General features: G+C 47.0%; 10 protein-coding genes across 10 annotated transcripts; 5 read left to right on the top strand and 5 right to left on the bottom strand.

The window, feature by feature from the left end:
- Positions 1-208: 208 nt before the first annotated feature.
- On the top strand, positions 209-1,958 carry FVEG_12050 (hypothetical protein). The gene is made up of 4 exons (XM_018901382.1): positions 209-442; positions 500-907; positions 953-1,358; positions 1,409-1,958. Exons 1-4 carry the CDS (start codon positions 385-387, stop codon positions 1,902-1,904), a joined length of 1,368 nt encoding a protein of 455 aa, XP_018759861.1. The 5' UTR covers positions 209-384; the 3' UTR covers positions 1,905-1,958.
- Positions 1,835-3,490, bottom strand: FVEG_12051 (hypothetical protein). Its single transcript, XM_018901383.1, has 3 exons — positions 3,087-3,490; positions 2,234-3,033; positions 1,835-2,187 (listed from the first exon to the last, which is right to left on the bottom strand). Exons 1-3 carry the CDS (start codon positions 3,466-3,468, stop codon positions 1,942-1,944), a joined length of 1,428 nt encoding a protein of 475 aa, XP_018759862.1. The 5' UTR covers positions 3,469-3,490; the 3' UTR covers positions 1,835-1,941.
- A 595-nt stretch (positions 3,491-4,085) lies between these two features.
- On the bottom strand, positions 4,086-5,782 carry FVEG_12052 (hypothetical protein; the record flags this gene model as incomplete). Its single annotated transcript, XM_018901384.1, has 3 exons — positions 4,086-4,821; positions 4,871-5,510; positions 5,560-5,782. The coding sequence occupies 3 exons, from the start codon at positions 5,780-5,782 to the stop codon at positions 4,086-4,088; spliced, it is 1,599 nt and encodes a 532-aa protein (XP_018759863.1).
- Positions 5,783-7,098: 1,316 nt separating this feature from the next.
- FVEG_12053 (chitinase) lies at positions 7,099-7,983 on the top strand (the record flags this gene model as incomplete). The annotated part of the gene is made up of 1 exon (XM_018901385.1): positions 7,099-7,983. One exon carries the CDS (start codon positions 7,099-7,101, stop codon positions 7,981-7,983), a length of 885 nt encoding a protein of 294 aa, XP_018759864.1.
- A 257-nt stretch (positions 7,984-8,240) lies between these two features.
- On the top strand, positions 8,241-8,957 carry FVEG_12054 (hypothetical protein; the record flags this gene model as incomplete). The annotated part of the gene is made up of 3 exons (XM_018901386.1): positions 8,241-8,484; positions 8,534-8,771; positions 8,822-8,957. The coding sequence occupies 3 exons, from the start codon at positions 8,241-8,243 to the stop codon at positions 8,955-8,957; spliced, it is 618 nt and encodes a 205-aa protein (XP_018759865.1).
- A 172-nt stretch (positions 8,958-9,129) lies between these two features.
- Positions 9,130-9,471, bottom strand: FVEG_12055 (hypothetical protein; the record flags this gene model as incomplete). Its single annotated transcript, XM_018901387.1, has 1 exon — positions 9,130-9,471. One exon carries the CDS (start codon positions 9,469-9,471, stop codon positions 9,130-9,132), a length of 342 nt encoding a protein of 113 aa, XP_018759866.1.
- A 2,445-nt stretch (positions 9,472-11,916) lies between these two features.
- On the top strand, positions 11,917-13,652 carry FVEG_12056 (hypothetical protein; the record flags this gene model as incomplete). Its single annotated transcript, XM_018901388.1, has 5 exons — positions 11,917-12,760; positions 12,805-13,229; positions 13,288-13,371; positions 13,465-13,563; positions 13,614-13,652. The coding sequence occupies 5 exons, from the start codon at positions 11,917-11,919 to the stop codon at positions 13,650-13,652; spliced, it is 1,491 nt and encodes a 496-aa protein (XP_018759867.1).
- Positions 13,653-14,449: 797 nt separating this feature from the next.
- On the bottom strand, positions 14,450-16,225 carry FVEG_12057 (proline dehydrogenase). The gene is made up of 2 exons (XM_018901389.1): positions 15,911-16,225; positions 14,450-15,864 (listed from the first exon to the last, which is right to left on the bottom strand). Exons 1-2 carry the CDS (start codon positions 16,089-16,091, stop codon positions 14,720-14,722), a joined length of 1,326 nt encoding a protein of 441 aa, XP_018759868.1. The 5' UTR covers positions 16,092-16,225; the 3' UTR covers positions 14,450-14,719.
- Positions 16,226-16,382: 157 nt separating this feature from the next.
- FVEG_12058 (hypothetical protein) lies at positions 16,383-18,431 on the top strand. Its single transcript, XM_018901390.1, has one exon. The coding sequence runs from the start codon at positions 16,465-16,467 to the stop codon at positions 18,127-18,129; it is 1,665 nt and encodes a 554-aa protein (XP_018759869.1). The 5' UTR covers positions 16,383-16,464; the 3' UTR covers positions 18,130-18,431.
- On the bottom strand, positions 18,133-19,742 carry FVEG_12059 (hypothetical protein). The gene has a single exon (XM_018901391.1). The coding sequence runs from the start codon at positions 19,272-19,274 to the stop codon at positions 18,252-18,254; it is 1,023 nt and encodes a 340-aa protein (XP_018759870.1). The 5' UTR covers positions 19,275-19,742; the 3' UTR covers positions 18,133-18,251.
- Between the last annotated feature and the right edge of the window lie 258 nt (positions 19,743-20,000).

Here is a 20,000-nt window from a genome sequence, read left to right as displayed (position 1 = left end):
ACTTAACGAATAGCCAATCTGTCCACCGCCGATGAAGTACGGAGTAGTTACCTATCAATTCTCAACGCTTATCATCAACGGCGATTCGATGTTCGTGTCGAATTTCCTAACAAGGGGATAGTTTACCCCGCCCTGTACGCCAGGGCGAACGACATGCACTAACTCGAAATAGCATCTCGTTGGGATCTTGACGCGATAACGACAATTTGCTGATTGCGATGCTAGACTTCTTCATCAATCTTTCTCACACTCATCATAATCCCATTATAAGTTAACAAGATACTGCGACGTACTATTCTCTTTGAACAACAAGGCGCCACATCAGCGACACACCCACGACGCACGTAGAGTACCGTGTCCCCGCCATACCCGGAACTCAACTCAATGCCCTCCGCAACGCCTCCGAAGTCGGACAAAGTAAAGAAGAGGCCCAAAGTAAGAGGTAACTATATCCATTATCCACAATAACTCAGCCAGTCAAGATTAACGTGATTGTCAGGATGCTATCAATGCTCCCGTCGGCGCATAGACTGTGATCGGAGAGAGCCAACATGTGGCAAATGTTCTGCCAAAGGCATCAAGTGTAGTGGACTAGGTCTACGATACCGCTTCAATGATGGCATCGCTGCCCGTGGAAAGTTTGTTGGGAAATCACTTCCTATCATTGATGGGGTAGAAGCCAATCCTACGGAAACGGCGTCTACGTCGGTCTCGAGTTGCAAGAGACAGAATGATCCTTTTCGTGCAAGTGGCTATGAGACTGTCGAGCAACACCCAGTTGAAATCGATACTGCAACTGAGGAAGAACACGAGATACAAGATTTGGTTGTCTCAAGTCATGAACCAATATCTATCGACTGGGGTCTAGATCACGTTGATCCAAGGTCAAGGTTCTGTCTCGGTTACTGCAAGTATCCATTCCCTATTCTTGGCACCATCTAACAGTCAATAGTCTCAAACAACATCGCCCAACTGATCGCAGTCATAAACATGGGCTTCAACGGCTATCGAGATCTCGTACTACCAAGAGCAGAGACGGACCCTCTGGTCAGAAAAGCAGTTCTTCTCGTCGTTGAACAACATCTCTCTTTGCAGAACGGCACTGCAATATCACTGGATCCAGCAGCTTATGGATCACTTGTAAGAGAACTAATCATGCGTTCTCACCAGTGTGCACCTCAAGATGATGATTCTGCACTCACTGCGTTGCTCCTACTACATATCCGGGAGATGATCAGCGGAAGCGATAACTTTAAACTTATCTATGGTTCGCTGCGAGTGGTTGTTAACGCACTTACGAAGAATGCGGGTGAAGGAACCTCTGATCTCAGAAGGTTTCTACAGATGCAGATACTGAGGTATGTTTTAAGAGTCTCGTTCGATAATAAGCTCTCTAACACGACTATAGGGTCTGTCTGTTTGGAGAATCTCTCTTCAACGAAACCAACGGCGTTCACTTTATCCAAGCTCAGCAACAAGCTTGTCTCGAATTCATAACATGGTGCGACCGTTTCCACCCAGAACTAAAAGACCTTCTCTCCCAACTCGCCTCCCTGACAACATGGGCCTGCGACATCTACGTTCAACGCGCCATCTTCAACCCCCCACCTTCCGAAACCGTACCCATGATTGAGAGATTCAAACAGTCACTCGGCCAAGTCGACGCTTACGTAGATATCGTGGGAAGACACCTCCTAGCTTGGCCGTACTTCATCGTAGCGGCTGAGAGCTCGACGCCAGATCATAGAGAGTTCTTCTTGGATAAGTTGGTCAAGCTTCATAATACGACTGGGTGCTGGAATCTGTTGAGGGCTATTGATCAGGTTAAAGAGATTTGGGCGTCACAGTCTTCGATTCGATGGACGAGTTTGCTTGGTGGGCCGACGCAGGCTTTTATAATGTAATTAGTCGATGAATAGCTTTGTAATGCAATGGAATCATCTATGCTCCTAGGACAGAAGTAACCACTTTCTCCACCTTGTCAACTAGCAAATCGACCTCCTCCTTCGTGATTGTGAAAGGGGGTGAGACGATCACCATGTCTCCTCGAATACCATCGAGGCAACCTGTACTCGGAATGAGTGAAATGCCATGGTCGGCTCCTAGGCCAGCCTTGTGCAGCTTTCCAGCCACTTGTTCGCTCAGATCAAAAGGCTCCTTTGTCTCTTTATTCCGAACAAATTCCAACTGGCCACGGTTAGCAAAGCGTTTCTATAGTGATAGTTCAACTTACTCCCCAATACAGCCCTCGTCCACGGACATCTCCCACATTCTTGTGACCTCCGAGCTTCTCTTTAAGCTTATCGCCCAGTACTTTACCCATATTTTGCGCATTCTGCAGCATCTTATCTTCTTTCATAACAGTCTGCACAGCATATGCAGCTGCACATGCAACAGGATGACCTTGATAAGTTTGACTATGATAGAAAGCTCCTGATCCGTTAGCAAGAGTTTCTGCGACTTTCTCGCCGACAAGCAAGGCCCCCACGGGCATGTAGCCAGCTCCCAGTCCTTTAGCTACAGTCTGTAGATCTGGCACTACACCCTCCGGCTCCCAAGCATGCAGCGTGCCCGTTCTGCCCATTCCAGACATGACCTCGTCCATGATCAGAAGAGCACCGTAACGGTCACACACTTCTTTCATGGCTGTAAAGTACCCGGGCACTGGAGGCGCACAGCCCAATGAGGTTCCAGATACCGTTTCAGCGATGAACGCACAAACAGTATCAGGGCCGACACGTTGGAATTCGTCATCTAGCTCTTTGGCTAGTCGTTGAACATATTGCTGCTCTGTCTCGTCTGCTTTCATCTCGCGATAAGGGTAGCATGGAGAAACATGAGAAACATTGGTTGCAAGAATGGGTTCGTACACGCCTCGTCGAGCTTTATGGCCTCCTACTGCCAAAGATCCAAGAGTATTTCCATGATAAGATTGTTTGCGTGCAATAAACTTCGTCCTGGATGGTTGCGGTGTTGGTAACTCTGTAAAGTACTGACGAGCGATTTTTAAAGCTGCCTCAACAGCTTCAGTACCTAGGATTCTTGTTAGAAACTGCCAAGTCATATAATCTTAGGGCAAATCGCACCCGAGCTAACAATGAAAACCTTAGACATAGCCCCATTTGTAGACTCAGTCAAGAAACTAGAAATCTTCTCTGCTGCCTCTGTCGTGAAGAATGGGCTGTAGCAGTATGCTACCTGATCCAGTTGAGCAGCAATGGCATCCTTGACTCGCGATTCATTGTGTCCGATAGATACAACAGCTGCACCTGAAGATGCATCAAGAATTCGATGACCTTGGTCTGTTTCCAACCAACATCCTTGACTTTTGACGATCCTTGGAGGCGGGCTGTTGATCTTGGCGTGAAGTGTTGAGACACCAGCACGGCTAAAGCTGAAAACTGATGTCCTGCTGCGAAGGGCGGTCCTTGCAGTCGTGTAAACTATTTGCCGAGTCGGAAGCCTCATTGTCAATTCAAAAGTACAGAAGTTATGTGAATGAATTGGGAATATCAAGTTGGCGATATCGGCTGATATGTATAAGCCACTCTCCGCACTTAGCTATCATGTACAAGATAGCTACATCCCAAAGAGGAAACCAGAGTGAGAAGACGCATCCAATAACACCAAAGTTCATGATAACTACTGATAAATGACCTTAAAGCCGTCGCACGACAGCATTGTCTCCATCGGCCTTCTGAATTTGGAATAGTAGTATTTTGGCTTGGTGGAGGGTAGTCGAGGCTAGATACGGGGCCGGCAAAAGATACCGAATGCCGTGCCATCACTCCGCAGCACTGATATACAATGGGTATCTATTCATAAAGCTGGGAAGAGGGAAGTTCATATCCTTCAAGTCAGAATTTCCACTTTGGCTTGAAGGGCGAAGGAACGTCAACGATATATCTGGGATAATTCTGGAATACTTATCTTCAGAATGATATTACTGTTGACGTGATTATAGAAATTAGAGAAGTATTTAATGTATGATCTGTTATATTTGATTTTATACCTTTAAAAGCCATGTATGAGTTTATCAGAAAAGAATCCAATGCCAGCAGAATCTGTCGGACCTAAATCCTTTCCTAACTCTTAACAACCCTAAAGATAGGATACTCATCTCCAACCTCAAGAGGGATAATGTTGAAACTAGCATAAGAATCAATATTCTCAGGCTCCAATGCATTCAGAGCCAGCCCCGCGTTCTTCTGCCTCGTGCTGACTAGAAAGCTACCAGCCGGCAAAGTAAGCTGTCGCTTCTTGGCTTCAGTTGTAACAGTAGCAAGTACAGCTCCCTCGTAGTACGAACTGCTGAGCTCCGAAGATGTAACATTCAGTGCTTCAACTGTACCGCTCCAGGGCTTATCAAGAGTCTCGACTTCAAGACCAGAAACTTCGAGACGCTTGACGATATCGGCCCAAGCAACGGGGATAAGGTAGGATTCTGGTCGAGAGCGAGTTAGGTTCGCAGTGGTTGGTGTAGTAGACGCAAATTGAACAGGAACTTTGACGATTGAGCCGTTTGTGTAGTCAATCATCTGGAACATTCGCGTGCTGTACTTTGTCGAGTCGGTGATGACAATGGGCTCCTTGGACTTGATGAAATCCATGATACCGCTCTCAACGGTCTTGAAGACTTTCTGGGCGTTGTTGGAAGCGGTTTCGATGATGGAGCTAGCCATGGTCAAACCAGCAGCAGTTCGGCGTTGGAATTCTTGGTCTGCTAGGCCGATTCCTCGCATCTCGATCAGGAATGTGATGGATTGAGTGAGACCCATTGCATTACGGCCAATCTTGGCATCAGAGCCAGCTTCATCGAACCTATGGCAAGTCAGTTGACAGGGACCTGAAGCCAAATCATAAGACTTACTTGGGCACGTAATCAGGATCAGTGCTGGTTCTACCAGTCACATATGGCTCCCATCTCAGCCCAGCCTTGACCATAGCATCACCAATGTTCTTGGCAAACAGCTTCTCAGAGAGTTCTCGAATATTCTTGTTGATATTCAGGTTCTTCGCAGCCGAGAACAAGCCATCAGAAGCTTGAACGTAGTTACCGTATCGACTTGATGAGCCATACTCGTGCATATCAATCGCAACATGTGGAGAAAACTCGTTGAAAAGCTGCTTGATATCACGGGTCTGCTGACGTGCAAGTTTAGTATGATCGCGGTTAGGATCGAAATTCGTGGCGAGCACGCGCTGGAAGTAGTAGACGCCGTCAGGGTTATACCGAGGCAAAATGACAATATCAAGGTTCTTAAGAATTTTGGAGGCCCATTTGGGATCTTTATCGAATTTGCCGAGGAGGGCGAGGAGGGATTGGTCACCGGCTGGCTCATTGCCGTGTACAGCGCCTTGAACCCAAACTCGAACCTTGTCTGAAGTCTTTGGACCCTTTGAAGACGAGAGTTTGACAAACGGGAATGATCTTAGTTCCTCAGATGTGAAGTTTGCGGTTTGGTAGGTCATATAGTCATTCTTTGCAGCAATGCTTTCCATATAAGCCTCTGTACATCGTCAGCGTGGGTTCATCTTAGTGCTCTGATATATGCATACCCATATCTTGGTGAGAGGTCGGCCCTTGGGTTCCGTTCTTAAAACCTGCTTGTCGACTCTCAGGGTCGAGGAAGGCCGGAGAATACAGATCAATATCGACATCCTTGAAATTCGCTGCTACCAAGGGAATATCTTTCCGGACGGTAACGTGGTTGTAACCATATTGAAAGGCATTGACAACAGATGCAGCCGTAAGGCCAACCAAGATTGTTTGTCCCAACATTCTGGAGATCAAAAAGCTGGATACCTCTAGAGAAAATTGATCGACGAGGGAAATACGTGCTTTTATAGCCTGCAAGGTCCCAAAGAGGTAGCTCATTACGTACGGCTCTACTTCTTGCTTCCGCGCTCAATTTCCCCTCAGGATCAAAAGATCGTCAGGCATCAGAGAACTAGCATAAGTTTAAGCATGACTTCGGGGGAAATCAACAGGAAAACGATGTCTTGGCACGAAAGAGATTAGCTTAATACGGAAGCTGGCAAGACTTGATTTGGGGATAGTGGGGTCATGTAACATCAATGTTGTTGACTTTGAGAGGGGTTGGACCTTGACCATTGTGCGACATATACTTTGGCAATGCAGGAATTGGTATGGAAATATCTTGAGCGATTTAAAAATGCATATATCTTGACATTCTCGTCACTTTGAACTGGAGATCATGTCGAAAGTTGGGTTGAAATCGCCCCGTTAGACAAAGATCTCCAACCTCGGCGATATCGTGATCGACAAGATAAGGAATAATAGGTAGACAACCCGGCAGTCATGTAAGGTTTCTACACGTCCTCGTGAGTTGGCATAGCCGAGATTATCCACAATATGGTACTGGCATAAAAGATAGGCATTTATCAGGGTCTCAAAAACTATCACGTCAAGCATCTGACGTACCTTACCTGACAGGAATAACTCTTGTATCTGTGTATCAAGTGGACGAAAAAGTCCGTAGTTCTCAACAGACTACCACGCGATCGACTATACCTCAAACATCTAGCTGTAATGATAGTCGAGAGGTACGATAATGTTGCCAGTGAAATATGACTTGATAGCCGTAATATTTTTATCTTGTATAGATGTCTGTCGCCCAGTGGACGCGTTATAACCTTCTAAGGTACAGATGAGATACTCACTTATACAGACAATGTATCCAAGTCTCATAGTGTACTCCTTAGGGAGCTCGTTGTGCTTCATAAAGCGCTTCCTCGATCAATTCATTGAGACTAAATAAAGCTGAGAGGCAAGAAAACCTAGGAATAAATTGTGAGCAGACTTAGGGAAACTTTGCATGAACTTAGACTTTTAGTGCAGTTATTTTATTATCTTAATTTTAGGCCAGGAGTTGTGTTGCGTCCTGAGGTCAAGTCATCAAACTCAATATATGTGGCTCGAGAACACCTAAATCCGGCTCATGTCCTGCCAAGCCAATGAGAGACTCTAGTTTTGGTGGCTTGGCTCTAACAACACTGCCGAACTTGGAGAGCTGACGCCAAATGCCATCGCTGCACCGCGTCTTCCGACAAGTATAAGCGCCTTATACAAACAAAATGCTCGTTCCTCACACGGATCCTGCTTCGAAGCCGAAGCCTTATAAGAGAATCATATTTTACCATCAGACGCAATACAAAGACAATAAATACATCTCACTTCAGCCAACAATTCTCCCAGCCACCGGAGTTACCCACGTCATTGTCGCGGCCATCCATCTCAACACGCCTGAGCGCATCACCCTCAACGATGACCTGTATGATGCAGACAAGTTCATTCCTCTGTGGGATGAAGTCCGTCAACTTCAAGCAGCTGGTGTAAAAGTCCTCGGCATGCTCGGTGGCGCAGCTCAAGGCTCATACACCAAAATGGACGGATCGCTGGAGGGTTTTCACAGATGGTATCAACCGTTGCGCAAGATGATCGCGTGGGCGGGTTTCGACGGAATAGACCTCGATATTGAAGAAGCCATGTCGCTTGGAGGCGTCGTCCGTCTGATCGATCACCTCAAGACAGACTTTGGACAATCCTTCCTCATCACCCTCGCGCCCGTCGCACCCGCTCTGCTTAATAGGCAGAATCTGGGAGGCTTCAATATAGAAGAGCTCGAAAAGGGACTTGGCTCGCGAATCGCGTGGTACAACACGCAATTCTACTGCGGCTGGGGTGACATGAGCAAAACACACGACTACGACACGATAATCGCGCGCGGCTGGCCACAGGAAAAAGTCGTCATCGGATTGGTTACAAACCCTGCTAATTGCTCCGGTCACGTAAAAGAAGCAAAGCTGCGCGCGTGTCTCAGAGAGTTGGTGAGCAGGTACCCGAGGATCGGAGGTGTAATGGGCTGGGAGTACTACAACAGTGTCACGGAAGCTAGTCCTCAGATCGGTGAACCATGGAAGTGGGCCGAGATGATCAATGACATGTTGAATAGTGCATAGATCGGAGGAGGAAATGGTCCTAGCGAGTGATCAGATCGAGGGAGAGAAGCAAAAAAAAATATGAGGGTCATGATGGGGACTTGTCATCTTGATATATCTATGACGACAACCGTGCGCCACGTCGATCAAGGGCACGCGACCGTTTCTACAAAACCCCAGATTTTCATTTCATTCTAGACCTCGTATCGTTTTCAACTTAGATCTAGGTACCAACTTTATTCATTTGTTGCTAAGAATTCTCATTTCTATCTTTCACAATGGGCGCTGACGACGACGAGAAGCATATGCAAGGGCACAAGCATGAATTCGCCCATGACAACCATGATGATTGGGAAACTCAACCTCCCTACACAAGACCCGATGAAGCTACTGAGAAGCGAGAGAACTTTGAAAAGAAAGTTCATGGCTCGTGCCACTGCGGTAGAGTGCAGTATTGGCTCAACAGTGACAAGCCTCTTGCGTCCAAGTACTGCCACTGCATAGACTGCAAGAAGATCCACGGTACTCCACTCAACGGTACACTATACGAGCTGTGGCTAATTAGTTTCAGGTGCTCCTTTCCAGTGGGCGGCTATCTTCAAAAAGACAGACCTCTCTTTTGAGAACGGTGTCAAGAACCTTCGCTTCTACAAGACTTCGACTAAGAAGAATGAGCATGTTCTTCCCTGCAAGGTCGGCTGTGCCGAGTGCGGAAGCTGGATCATGGATGAGGGACGAAACATGGTCCTTTTGTTCCCGACGCTCTTGAACCTGGACACGCCTCAGTTGCGGGAGAACTTCCAGCCACAGTAAGTTATGTGGTCAAAGATGAGTGATGATATCGATTAACGAAGTCAAGGTGCCACATCTTCTACACTCAAAGAGTGGTTGACATTCCTGATGGAAAGGACAAGTGGACGAAGCTCGATAAGGACAGCGAGCTTATGGAGGACGTTGAAGAAGTCGATGACGTTGCTAGGAAGCGGCGGCGTTGAGGGTGAGATATTGGACCGGTGCGGAGATGAAGATGAAGCGTTATGTATTATGAAATCACAACTATATGTGAGCCAACCAATGGAATTGCCTAAGTTTCCTCCAATTTGTCGAATCACTCTGTCGAGTCTGAGCCCCAAACTGTGCTCGTTGTATCCGCATTCCCCTTCAAGCTCAGTGAGCCGAGTTCCCGAGCGAGATCATCTTCATTGCCATGTACTTCATTGGCCTTTGGATCTTGGGTTGGGCGACTCCCATGGTTGCGAGGTCTTTGAGCACCCTTCTCCATAGCCAGTAATTCCGATAGTTCTCCCGCATTGGGTGTATGTATGGCGGTGTCACTGTCAATGTGCCTGTAACAAACTCATTACTGATCGAGCCAATGTTTGACATGAGATAACGGCCTTGGAGTCCCGCCCAGTTGAAGAAGGGCTGCAGTAGCCAAAAGGTCGTATGGTCGATATCCAAGACTGGAACCTTTCTGCGAAATTCGGTTTTGAAAGCCTCCCTGTCCATGATGTAGAAATCAGCCGAGGCGGGCCGCAGCATAACATGCTTACCACGTCCAAAAACTGGAAAGATATCACTTTCAAGGATCTTTTCTTTGTCGATATAGCTGCCATAGTTTTCAACATCTTCACTTAAAGCAACAAGAAGCCTTGTTGCTTTTTGTTCTCTTGATTCGCCGAATATCCATACTGACCAGATAAAGTTTACGATTTCATAATAAACTAGGCCGATATCTGTCTTCTTCATTCCCAGAACATCAACAAATAGTGTCTGAAGCTCTGGGAAGGATTTGGATGCGTTTTTGGGGCAGTCGAGCTTTGGTGCCTAGATACAAACACCGAGAGAGTACCTTTCTGTATCATCCTCAGATATATCGATACACTGATTCGCTTTGAAATATTCTCTGCGCTCTGATTAACCAATGATACTTCCTGGTCAGATGACTGCTTACCTGAGTCGTGGGAGATCATCCATCGAAACCTTTTTCCATATCTCGTTCAACACACCATAAAGTTGCTTTGAATGATGAAAATATGGCTTCTTGTCAAATCCTTTTAGAACTGCATCCAAAGAGCCATCGCCGACCTGCAGCGTCTCTCTGTAGAGCTTATCCAGCGCTGCAAGCTCAAAGCTGGAAAACATCCCAACTCTTGGGAGGGGGGAGGAAAATTGGGCCGGTTATGACATTAGATAGGTATTCGGGGGCCTCCACGTAGCATTCACTCGAGCGGTGCCATCCTTTCTCTGTGAGAAGTACTGGATCGTCCTTGAACCATTCTCTGCCCATACACGTCAGCAAGCTTAACAAGATCCCATAATATTCTTTCCTTTCTAACCTCGTCATTTGCTTCAATGCGTCCTCTCCTTTCATATCACAAGCAGCTTGAATAACGTTGCCGAGGAAACATCCACAACTAATTAGAGACATATGGAGTAGAGTATTCACAATTAGAAAGAGATCGCATTGGCTCCACCTTATCAACTGCTTATAATTGCAGACAAGACATGTTTTCGTATATTTAGTGCACATTTCAGCTTGAGATGGGTGAGAAGTGTTTCCAACAATGTGGTCTATGTATAATTGCGCTCTTTGTATAATGTTGATCTCGTTATTGTATTCTTGATGTTGGATGGAGAATGTGCGCTGTGACTGATGGATGAAATTGGCTGTCACATCCACCTTGGCTATTAATCACTCTAAAACGCATTCGCGTATCTGACATCTATCCATGGCATCTGCTATAGGAATCAGAGGTCCTCATAAATCCCTCCATCAGAGCAAAAAGCTGCTGACAAGGAACCTACTCCGTGCTACATTCACCCTCTTCTCGCTCTTCCTCCCTCTTCCTCTTGTTCTTCTTCTCTGGAATCCTGGGTTTGGGCATTCGTTCCTAAGAAACAGAGAATCTACCTGCTCTGTTATGTCTGGGCGATCTGGTGGACGATACCACAAGAGAGAGGGTTCAAATTCAAGCTCGGCGATAGCTCGCGATGATGGGCTTGATCGCAACCAAGGCTCGCAATAAACCCACCCGAGTGACTCCCAATGACCGCACGAATAACAGGCCTTGAACCTTTCGATACACATATTGGCTTTTGTAGTCTAAAAGTGATTTAATAACTGCGGCTACTTATAGTTGAGTTCTTTCCATAAGATGTTTGTCCTGGAAGTGAGCATACGAGTTGGCTCCAATTTATAGTCATTCTGGCATGCCTCATAGCCGTCTTAGGCTTGTATCAGTTCTACTTTCGGGAACATGCTAAGTGAATTTCTTTCACGACATGTTCTGTATAGTATCAGGGTTTCACGAGCCCCAGACTGCATGTGTTAGCAAAAGTTCGGTTACCAAGGTTCCACATCTCCAAGTAGAAGTCACATTACTGGAAGCCTCACTTCTAATCACTGTCCGCAATTGTGAGCAAGTGTTGTGAGGTCTCTAGAGTACTGATTAGAGTAGAGCTCGGTCACTGATCACGATTATTCTCAAACTGGTTGACGATTGAGTTGACTTGTGCGCTCAAGAATACACCCCGGTGCGAATAGTCGCGAGAAAGTCATTGCCGAAACTATTATGTGACCAGTGAGAAGTTTTGACCAAATGGCTAGTTCAATGTTCACATATAGTCATACAATCTGCCCTGTTGGCTCACCGCTCGAGTGCCACAGCCTGATCTAAATGATTGGATGTGAAGTGCTGGAATATGCACACCGTATCCTGCACCATGAGCTATCAGTGGTGGCTTAGCTGTTGTGAGACAAGTTGGGCTAACAGGAGTAGAAGTACATTTAAAAAGTCACCAATCAGGCTGTGCTTGCCGCCCTGAATTTCACAATTACAAAAACTCAGACCAGCTGAACTTTTCACTGGGGGGCAGCTTATTTCAACCTTGCACTATCCCAATCACCTCATCTCTTCCGTCCCAAAGTCCCTTTCCAGTAATATACGTGAAATGGAAGCTTTCGGCGCTGGTGCCAGCATTCTCACCTTTATCACCGTTGCTTTTTCAGTAACCCAATCAATCTATTCCGCACTCTCTGCCATCAAAGATGGGCCTGAGGTCATCCGTCTCCTCACAGATGAGATTTTCCAGCTCAAGAGCATTCTACAACGGCTAAATGAAGTATCTTTTGTTTCTATCAATGACATCGATAAGTCTCAGGTGAACAGTTTAGCGAAGAAATGCAAAGACGACTTGTCCACGCTTAACTCTCGGCTGAAATCTCTCGATGTGGCAGCCTCGGATGGTCGAAGAGATCGCCTCTGGAGAAATTTGAAGCTTTCGTTCTCAGACCTTGATCAGATCCGGCACGTCGTTCGAGGCCATGTGCAGCATCTTACAGTTCGGCTCAATCTTATTCAGGTGCAACAGGGGTCTTTTACAGCAACTCAGTCAACTCAAATTCTTAATCTTGTACAACAACTGAAACAAGACATATCCGCTTTACAAACAACCAATACAGCTACCCTCACCGCCGAGGAGGATTCATCATCCACTTCAGCAAGGGTCACGGATGTGGACGATGAAGAGATGGACTGTTCACCGGATACATCATTGGATGAGAGTATCAATCGATTGATGCGACTACTGGAGAAAAAGCCTTGCGTGGTCGATTCTGATGATTCAGAAGAGCTCCTGAAAGACATTGAGCATCTTCTGAAAGGTGTCCGAAATCATGCAAAGCCTGTCGAGTCAGAGGGGACCTGCCAGAATTGTGACCCAGATGTTTCAAAGGAATTACAACTTATGGCACACATCATCCTCTCTTCTACATCTATGATGATCAATCAAACCGGTGCGTCTCTTTGATTCGTGTGATCGTGTTACTTACTTCTTCAGAAGCAACAAAATTCTGGAGACCGGCGGGCGAACAGCTTCTAATTTCGCAAGAACCGAAACGAAAAGCTTTCGAAACAGATGATGGAGTTATCACAGTCACGACAACTAAGAGACGTCGCAAGGCATCTCCTGAGGACAAAAATGGAAACGTCAAAAATGAGTCCAGAAGAGACTTCCTCGCAAAACTTACATACTTGTCCAAAAGCACAAAGAAGATGCTCAGCTTGTCAGTGAGTCAGCGACAGCTTGTATTAAACAGTTTCACCAGCACTTTGCCTTCCGCTATGGTATGCAACATCTTACCCGAAAACTCTCTAGTATTTGTCACAGCCCAGAGCGGATCAGTCCAAGATCTCCTCAAACTGTTTGAGGGAGGGGAGGCCAGTATTCATGACCACGACACATATGGATGGTCACTACTCCATGTAAGGCATCAGAAGTTGACATAAATTCATGGCACTGGCTTATACTACCTCTAAACAGTATTCAGTGGAAAATCTTCCGGTTCTGAAGTTCCTGATAGGGCAGGGATTAGATATCGACGAAGTCGCATCCTTTCCCGATCAGGTCCACCTGACGTATGGCACTTGCGATTGCGGTATCACGAGCTTTGATTAACGATACAATAGTACTCCGTCTCATCTCGCTCTTAATAATGAGATTCCTATATCTCATTATGAAGCCCTCCTGTCTGCAGGGGCAGACGTGACTTTGCAAGTAGGACAAGAGACTGCAGTTCAGCGGCTTACCTGTTTCGATGTAAGCATTTCACTTCCAGCTTGTATCTATTTCTGACCTGGATTAGACAGCATCGGGATTTAGGGGACTACAACGAACGCTTCGTCTAAGTCCTTTCGTATATGCCAATTCAAGCGTGGGGCAAAATCAGGACTTGATTCCAAGGCTTTGCCTTGATTGCTTCAATGGAGGCAATTCTGAGACACACCAGGCGCGTCAGCAAATACAATTACTGGTGGAACATGGCTACGACGTCAACAGCACTTTCTTAGGACAAACGTCCCTGCATCTACTCTTTTCGAAATGTCACTCTTGGCTCGAGTACCTACCGGAATACATGGATATCTTATCGTATCTTATAGAGCATGGTGCCGACATACATTTCGAAGATTGGGATGAATTCCAACCTTCAGACTATGCTTATGGTGCCGTGTGTGAGGCTTGTTGCGTCTTCTGCAATTCAGCGAGAGGCGATGTCTGGGATGCAACTCTGACTCATCTGGGCTACGACATTCTGGAATATAGGAGATATTATCCACGAAAAGCGCGGTATATCACCGGATATACTCGCGGGGATTTTGAAAGGCTGTGGCAAGGGCAAGAAGACAAATGTCCCTACTGGGATGATCGGCTATGGCCGCCGTCCTCTGAGCAAAGCGACGCAGCATCCTCCCTTTGGCTGCTAACGAGAGGAAAGCTTTGTGATATGTGTAGTACCTGCCTTGTTGAGTTTCCGTGTCTGAACTGTGGCGTTTGCTTGTCTTCTTTCGAGTTCACTTGCGACGATCTCAGTCATGTACATGATGAAACTTGTCCAAGAGAGCATATTACAACCTGGAAAATCAGGGAAGATGGCGATGAGTCTTGCTGGAAACTTGTACCATTCCCAGAAATGAGATCGGATTATGATGTCTCGTCTCAGGATGATTCAGATGATGGTGGTGTTCTGTTGGAAGGTGGTCTTGAAGAAGCATTTTCTGACGCCTCAGGTGAAGAGGTGGAATCAATCTCAGTATAGAGATATAGAAATATTCCTGGTTTTCTATAACAGCGAGCCCGTAAATGCTCGTGCCATGGTAACGCGTGTCGTGCTCGAGCCTTAACCTGGGCACATCATGAGGAGATTTTTGAAAACTTAGTTCTGCTCTGCTTACAGCTTCCACGTTGAACGAGATACTTAGTTATTATTCTTGATACTCGTCCAACCTTCTGCATCACTCCTAGGTAGATCCATGATCTTATCGTCAGCTCCAAACCGATCCAAGGGATCTTGACCCCAGAACTCAGTAAACTTCTCCGGTCGCCATCTCCAGAACTTGGCAAATCTTTCCTCAAGTGTACCCTCCATACAATCAGAGATGAACTTTCCAATCGATGTGATGTGCTTGTATCCCGTGCCGCAATCACCTGAAGCAATGACAAGCGATGGATGTCGAGGGTGATAGGTGATTAGAAACATTCTATCCTGTGTATCAGCGCACCAGCAGATTCGAGCATGAACGAGTGGACGGTCTGCAAGCTGAGGCATGGTGTCCTTGAGAAACTGCTTCATGCGTCGTTCGGCCTCGATAGGCACTTGATGCTTTGCGAAGGGGATGGACTGGGGGTATTTTGAATCAGGCTTTTCGACCCAGTTGCAGTATCCGGGATGTTCATCGCACATCTTGAGCTGGTGGAGGTCCTCATCAGGTTCCATGAAGAAGCCTTGATTGATGTTGAAAAGAGGTGGCAGGTTCTTGTACAGCTTCGTTTCCTCTGGCGTCATCTGGATATGGCCGAGAGTCCACGCAGTAGGGCGGATCTGGTTCTCGAAGTCGAGGAAGAACTCTGCTGAAGCACCGGCCGATAGGATCGTTCGATCCGCTCTGTGTTCTTTTCCATCTGCTGTCTTGGCACCTCGAACATCGCCTTCTTCAAAGATCAGGCTCTCGGCTTTTCCCTTGGGGGAACCAGTGATGAACTTGACGCCAAATCTTTGGCTCTCTTCAAAAGCAGCTTTCATAGCCTTTCGGGCATGAACCCAACCAGACCCCGTGGGCTTGTAAAAGCCCTTCCAGCCTGGAAAGTCGCCTGTCAGAATACCCTCTGGCATAGTCTTTCTAAAATCCTCTGCCGTGATGAGAGGTGTATACTGGTCGATGTCGTCACCGATCTCATCGTCCACCAGTTGCTGGATAGACTTTGGTGTTGAGCCAGCCATGACCGCTCCCGTATTGTGGCAAAATGGTTGGAACACGGGGTCGTGAAGCCATCCTTGAGCTGCAGCGTACGTAAGAGCTTTCCAGATGGAGTCTGCATCTTCACCTTTGCTATCAGAAGTGCCTGCTCTGTTAGTAAAGTGTTTGAGTGCTATGTGATAGAATCTTACCAAGGCCGCCTGCAAGCTTGTTTACATCATGACCGGCTGAGATGGGTGATGGTATATGATTGACATCGAGAACAGTGACGTTGGTATAACCTCGACGAGCGAGGTGGAGGGCTGTTGAGCATCCCCAAGTTCCGCCACCAACGATGAGAATTTGAGACTGTTTGGTGAGAGTTGAGGCCATTATGGTGATGGTAAGAATGCAATGCTAGTGATACAATGGATAAAGAATGGGAATACTCAGCTCGGACCACGAAAGATATAAGAATTGCCCAATACTATCGCCTCCATTGAAGGTCCAACCGAGATACGTCGTCGAAGGTCCAGCCGAATCACTTCTTCACACTGTACGTCTGATTGGCCCATCGCCGAATTTAAACCGGTTAAATCGCCCATTCGCTATCATCAGGTGATAGCCCCATCAAGCATCGTCTCGTCCAAAAACTCCCCCCGCTTTTCCACTCTCCCCATCAGACGATCAACCACTCCCTCTCATAAGCAAAAGAATACTCCTCCATCTCCCCGGCACTTTTGCTCCATTTCCCATCTACCCCCCAATGCCGCGCCGCCGTCCCCCCGGCAAAACCGGCCCCGTCCAGAGACGAACAAGGTCAGGATGCCAGACGTGCCGGTCCCGCAAGGTAAAATGCGACGAAGCTAAACCTGCATGTCGGAACTGCGTCTCCCGCGGATTGTCGTGCAATACGACGCTGCAGTTGAAATGGGAGGCTGAGTTTACTGCCAAGGGGCTCTCGTTTGGGCGGGAGGGTGTTTGGTGTAAGGATGGGGCGAGACAGAGACGTCCGCCGCAGGTTCATTCGCCGAAAGTTTGGGGGTTTGGGGCTGTTGGGCCGAGACATTTTATCAATACTTATTATAGTGACTTTGTTCATGATCCGAATTATGAAGAGAGTCTTGTTAGGGAGGCTATGGAGTTGAGGGATGAGACTGAGCCGTCTTCAGCGCTTATTCGGAGATCACGATCACCACCAAGACTCATACCCTCAATCTCTTCATTCCCCACACTGAGCACCTTTGAAACGAGTCTTTTCGAATACTATCTCCTACGATTATGTCCTCTCACAACACCTTCTTCACAACTCTCATCACCTTTTGCAAGCATGGTCGCCCCTCTATTCACCCATGCCGGTCAGGATCTTCTTGTTCAATCTGTCCTTGCATTCTCTGCTCGACATCGAAGCATCACAGACCCATCATGGACACGTACAGCAATGAAGATGAAAGGCAAAGCCTTAACTGGTCTTTTACAAAGGATTCGATCTCCAGATGTCACGGCAGATGTCATACTGGATCCTCAAGTCCCTGCCACCATGATGTTTCTCTGTCTTTACGAAATTCTTGACAATGGTGACTATCGATGGGTATTTCATCTAAGGGCAAGCCAAGACTTTATGCGGAAACGCCAGCAACTTGCACTTCCGTCGAGTAAGAATTCGGCATTTGCAAGTCTTGCTGCATTTTCAGAGCGATACTTTGCTTTTCAAGATGTTATCAGCAGAACAGCGTGTGGAAATTCGCCTATCTTTGGTCTGGAATATTGGCAAAGACCGGACCATACAGAGGATATCGATGCGTGGATGGGTTGCAGTCCGGCCATGGCATCTGTCATTTTCAAGATCACTGAACTGGCAAGGACACGAACCCGGGATATGTCTCAAGAGGACTATGAGGTCCAAGTTGAGGAGCTTGACAGAGAATTGACGCTGGTTAGTTCAAACATCACTGTTATTGAGGCGATGGATGAGAATGTCAGACGATGTGTCGATCTGAAGAAGACCTCGGTGCAGATATACTTCCACTGTCTACTTCGAGATGCAGATCCTTCTACACCACAAGTCTCACAACTCGTCATCAAGGTCCTGCACAGCATTCACGATCTCATCCAACAAGGCAGCGCTGCAGGACTTCTATTTCCTCTGTTCGTAGCAGCCGTGGAACTAGATCCTTTGAACGACGACAAGATCTTCTCTCACGCTGATCAAGGCACATTTCTTTCAGGGAGACAGCTGGTGTTAGAAACTCTCGATGCCATGGTAGGCTTGACACTGGCGAATGTTGAGAGAACAAAAGCGGTGATACTAAAAGTCTGGCGCATGAGAGATTTACATACCCAACAGGATTCGCCCGTTTTTGTTACCGGCGATTTGAACGACTGGAACACATTCGTGAGTCCGTACACACAAAACCTTAATTTGGCATAGATGGGTAGGGAAAAGACTGTACGAAAGCGCGGTATGGGCTATGGTAGCGTGTATATATACTAATGAATAATGATGGAATATGCCACTTCTGAGGGTTTGTTCTTTCATTCGTAGAAATATGTTCACCTCAGAAGGAACCCAGGAAAGACTGTGTCCTCCGGATCGATGAAAAAGTTCATCCTCCCAACCAAGTTAGCTGTTCCTCTCACTCTCGGAATACAAGCCGGGAACTCGACAGGACTCTCCTCCTCAGAAACAATATCTGCTTCAAATACTGTATCAATAATCGACCGATGCAAAAGCTTCGACTTTCTAGCTCCCATTTTTCCTTCGGCCAGAAGCACTGCAACTCTCGAGGCTGTGCCTGAGCCACAGGGCGAGCGATCGATCTGGCCATCTGCAAAGACGGTAACGTTGCGCTGGAGTACCTCTCCAGCTGATCCAGTACCTTCGTCGGTGAAGAATATGACGCCGTATAGATCATATGTGTCGTAATGTGCTCTAGTGCCTAGAGAAGCTTTGATCTCGCGTCCAAGGTTGATGAAGTTGATGTACTGGCTTGGTTCGACCTTGAGGCCCAGCTGAGCAGCGTCAATGGTAGCGTAGACAGCTCCTCCGAATGAGAGATTCACCTTGACATCAACACCTTGTGATGGGAGGTTGACAGATAAGTCCTTGGCAATCTGGTAGCTCTTGACGTTGATGAAGTCGCCGTGGATCGGCTTGCCGTCCTTGACAGCCATCTTCGCAGTAACCCTCCCAGATGGAACGTCAATAACGACATCAACACTTCCATTTTCGGGCCCTTTGACAAGGCCCTTTGTGACAGCCCAATACCCCAGAGCTATAGTCCCGTGTCCGCACGCAGTTGAGAAGCCATCTTTGTGCCAGAACAAGACGCCGAAATGAGCACCGGGATCATTTGGCGGCATTATGAAACCACCATACATATCTGCATGTCCACGCGGTTCGTGGCATAGTGATTGTCGGAGTTGGTCAAGAGGGTGATTGGGACTGTTGATGACAGCAAGGCGACGTTGAGCGACAGTCTCGCCTTCGGGGAGTTGGCCTGATGGGAGGTTTTGGACGATACGGAAGGGTTCGCCGGCAGTATGCCAGTCTTCAGTCTCGATCCAGAATGACATTCTGAGTAGATTATTACTTGGTTACTGGCCAATTACTGATATCAATTCATGATCAAGTTCTATTTATCTGGCGATCTCGGATGTCCTGGTCGCTGATCAAAGCCGGTCGGAAGCTCACGCCGACCGATGCGGGGCCCCAGTTGTGCCTTCAGTCCCCGGGCCGGTCAATCAATCAATCGCTCACTCAATCGAGCCCCGAAACGATTTCCCTCCAGGGCCCCTTCAGTGTCACCCTACCAAATTTTGAGCACCGCTAAACCACCAAATCACAGTCTCTCGTTGAGTGTCAAGCTTTAATCCTCCGGCAGTTGAATCATGACGGAAACGTGCAACGCTGTGTACCTCAAAAACAGCAAACAAAACAAGATGACAGATCGATCGGTGCGACAGTTGTATCAGATTCGTCACGCAAAAAAACGAAACGGGGGAACACGTAGATAGGTACTGTACGGAGACATACCTTTAGGCTACGTTTCCCCTATATAGCACATATCTGTCCTTGAAGATCAGATCAGGGCAAAGCATTTACTGAATGTGTAAAAGTGGCGCTATCCTCAGTGGCGCATTTCCATGAACTGACCTGACAATCCAAGGGTTGACCTGACACGCGGCAAACAAAACCGGCAATAAACATAAATCCCCAGCCCAGGGGAAGCAAAAGCCCAATTAATTGAGTTTTTATTTAGTTAATTTATAAGGTTAATATTATCCCATATGCATAAGTAC

The sequence above is a fragment of the Fusarium verticillioides genome, chromosome 4 (assembly GCF_000149555.1).
Source record: "Fusarium verticillioides 7600 chromosome 4, whole genome shotgun sequence".
NCBI lineage: Eukaryota > Fungi > Ascomycota > Sordariomycetes > Hypocreales > Nectriaceae > Fusarium > Fusarium verticillioides.
This window is presented reverse-complemented; position numbering and strand designations above follow the sequence as displayed.

Coding starts and splice junctions, on each gene's coding strand:
- FVEG_12059 (XM_018901391.1), bottom strand. CDS start 19,274: ATGTCATTCTGGATCGAGACTGAAGACTGGCATACTGCCGGCGAACCC.
- FVEG_12050 (XM_018901382.1), top strand. CDS start 385: ATGCCCTCCGCAACGCCTCCGAAGTCGGACAAAGTAAAGAAGAGGCCC. Junction 443..499: donor GAAGAGGCCCAAAGTAAGAG/GTAACTATATCC, acceptor CGTGATTGTCAG/GATGCTATCAATGCTCCCGT. Junction 1,359..1,408: donor CTACAGATGCAGATACTGAG/GTATGTTTTAAG, acceptor ACACGACTATAG/GGTCTGTCTGTTTGGAGAAT.
- FVEG_12057 (XM_018901389.1), bottom strand. CDS start 16,091: ATGGCCTCAACTCTCACCAAACAGTCTCAAATTCTCATCGTTGGTGGC. Junction 15,865..15,910: donor CAAGCTTGCAGGCGGCCTTG/GTAAGATTCTAT, acceptor CTAACAGAGCAG/GCACTTCTGATAGCAAAGGT.
- FVEG_12051 (XM_018901383.1), bottom strand. CDS start 3,468: ATGAGGCTTCCGACTCGGCAAATAGTTTACACGACTGCAAGGACCGCC. Junction 3,034..3,086: donor GGTTTTCATTGTTAGCTCGG/GTGCGATTTGCC, acceptor CAAGAATCCTAG/GTACTGAAGCTGTTGAGGCA. Junction 2,188..2,233: donor GACGAGGGCTGTATTGGGGA/GTAAGTTGAACT, acceptor AACCGTGGCCAG/TTGGAATTTGTTCGGAATAA.
- FVEG_12058 (XM_018901390.1), top strand. CDS start 16,465: ATGCCGCGCCGCCGTCCCCCCGGCAAAACCGGCCCCGTCCAGAGACGA.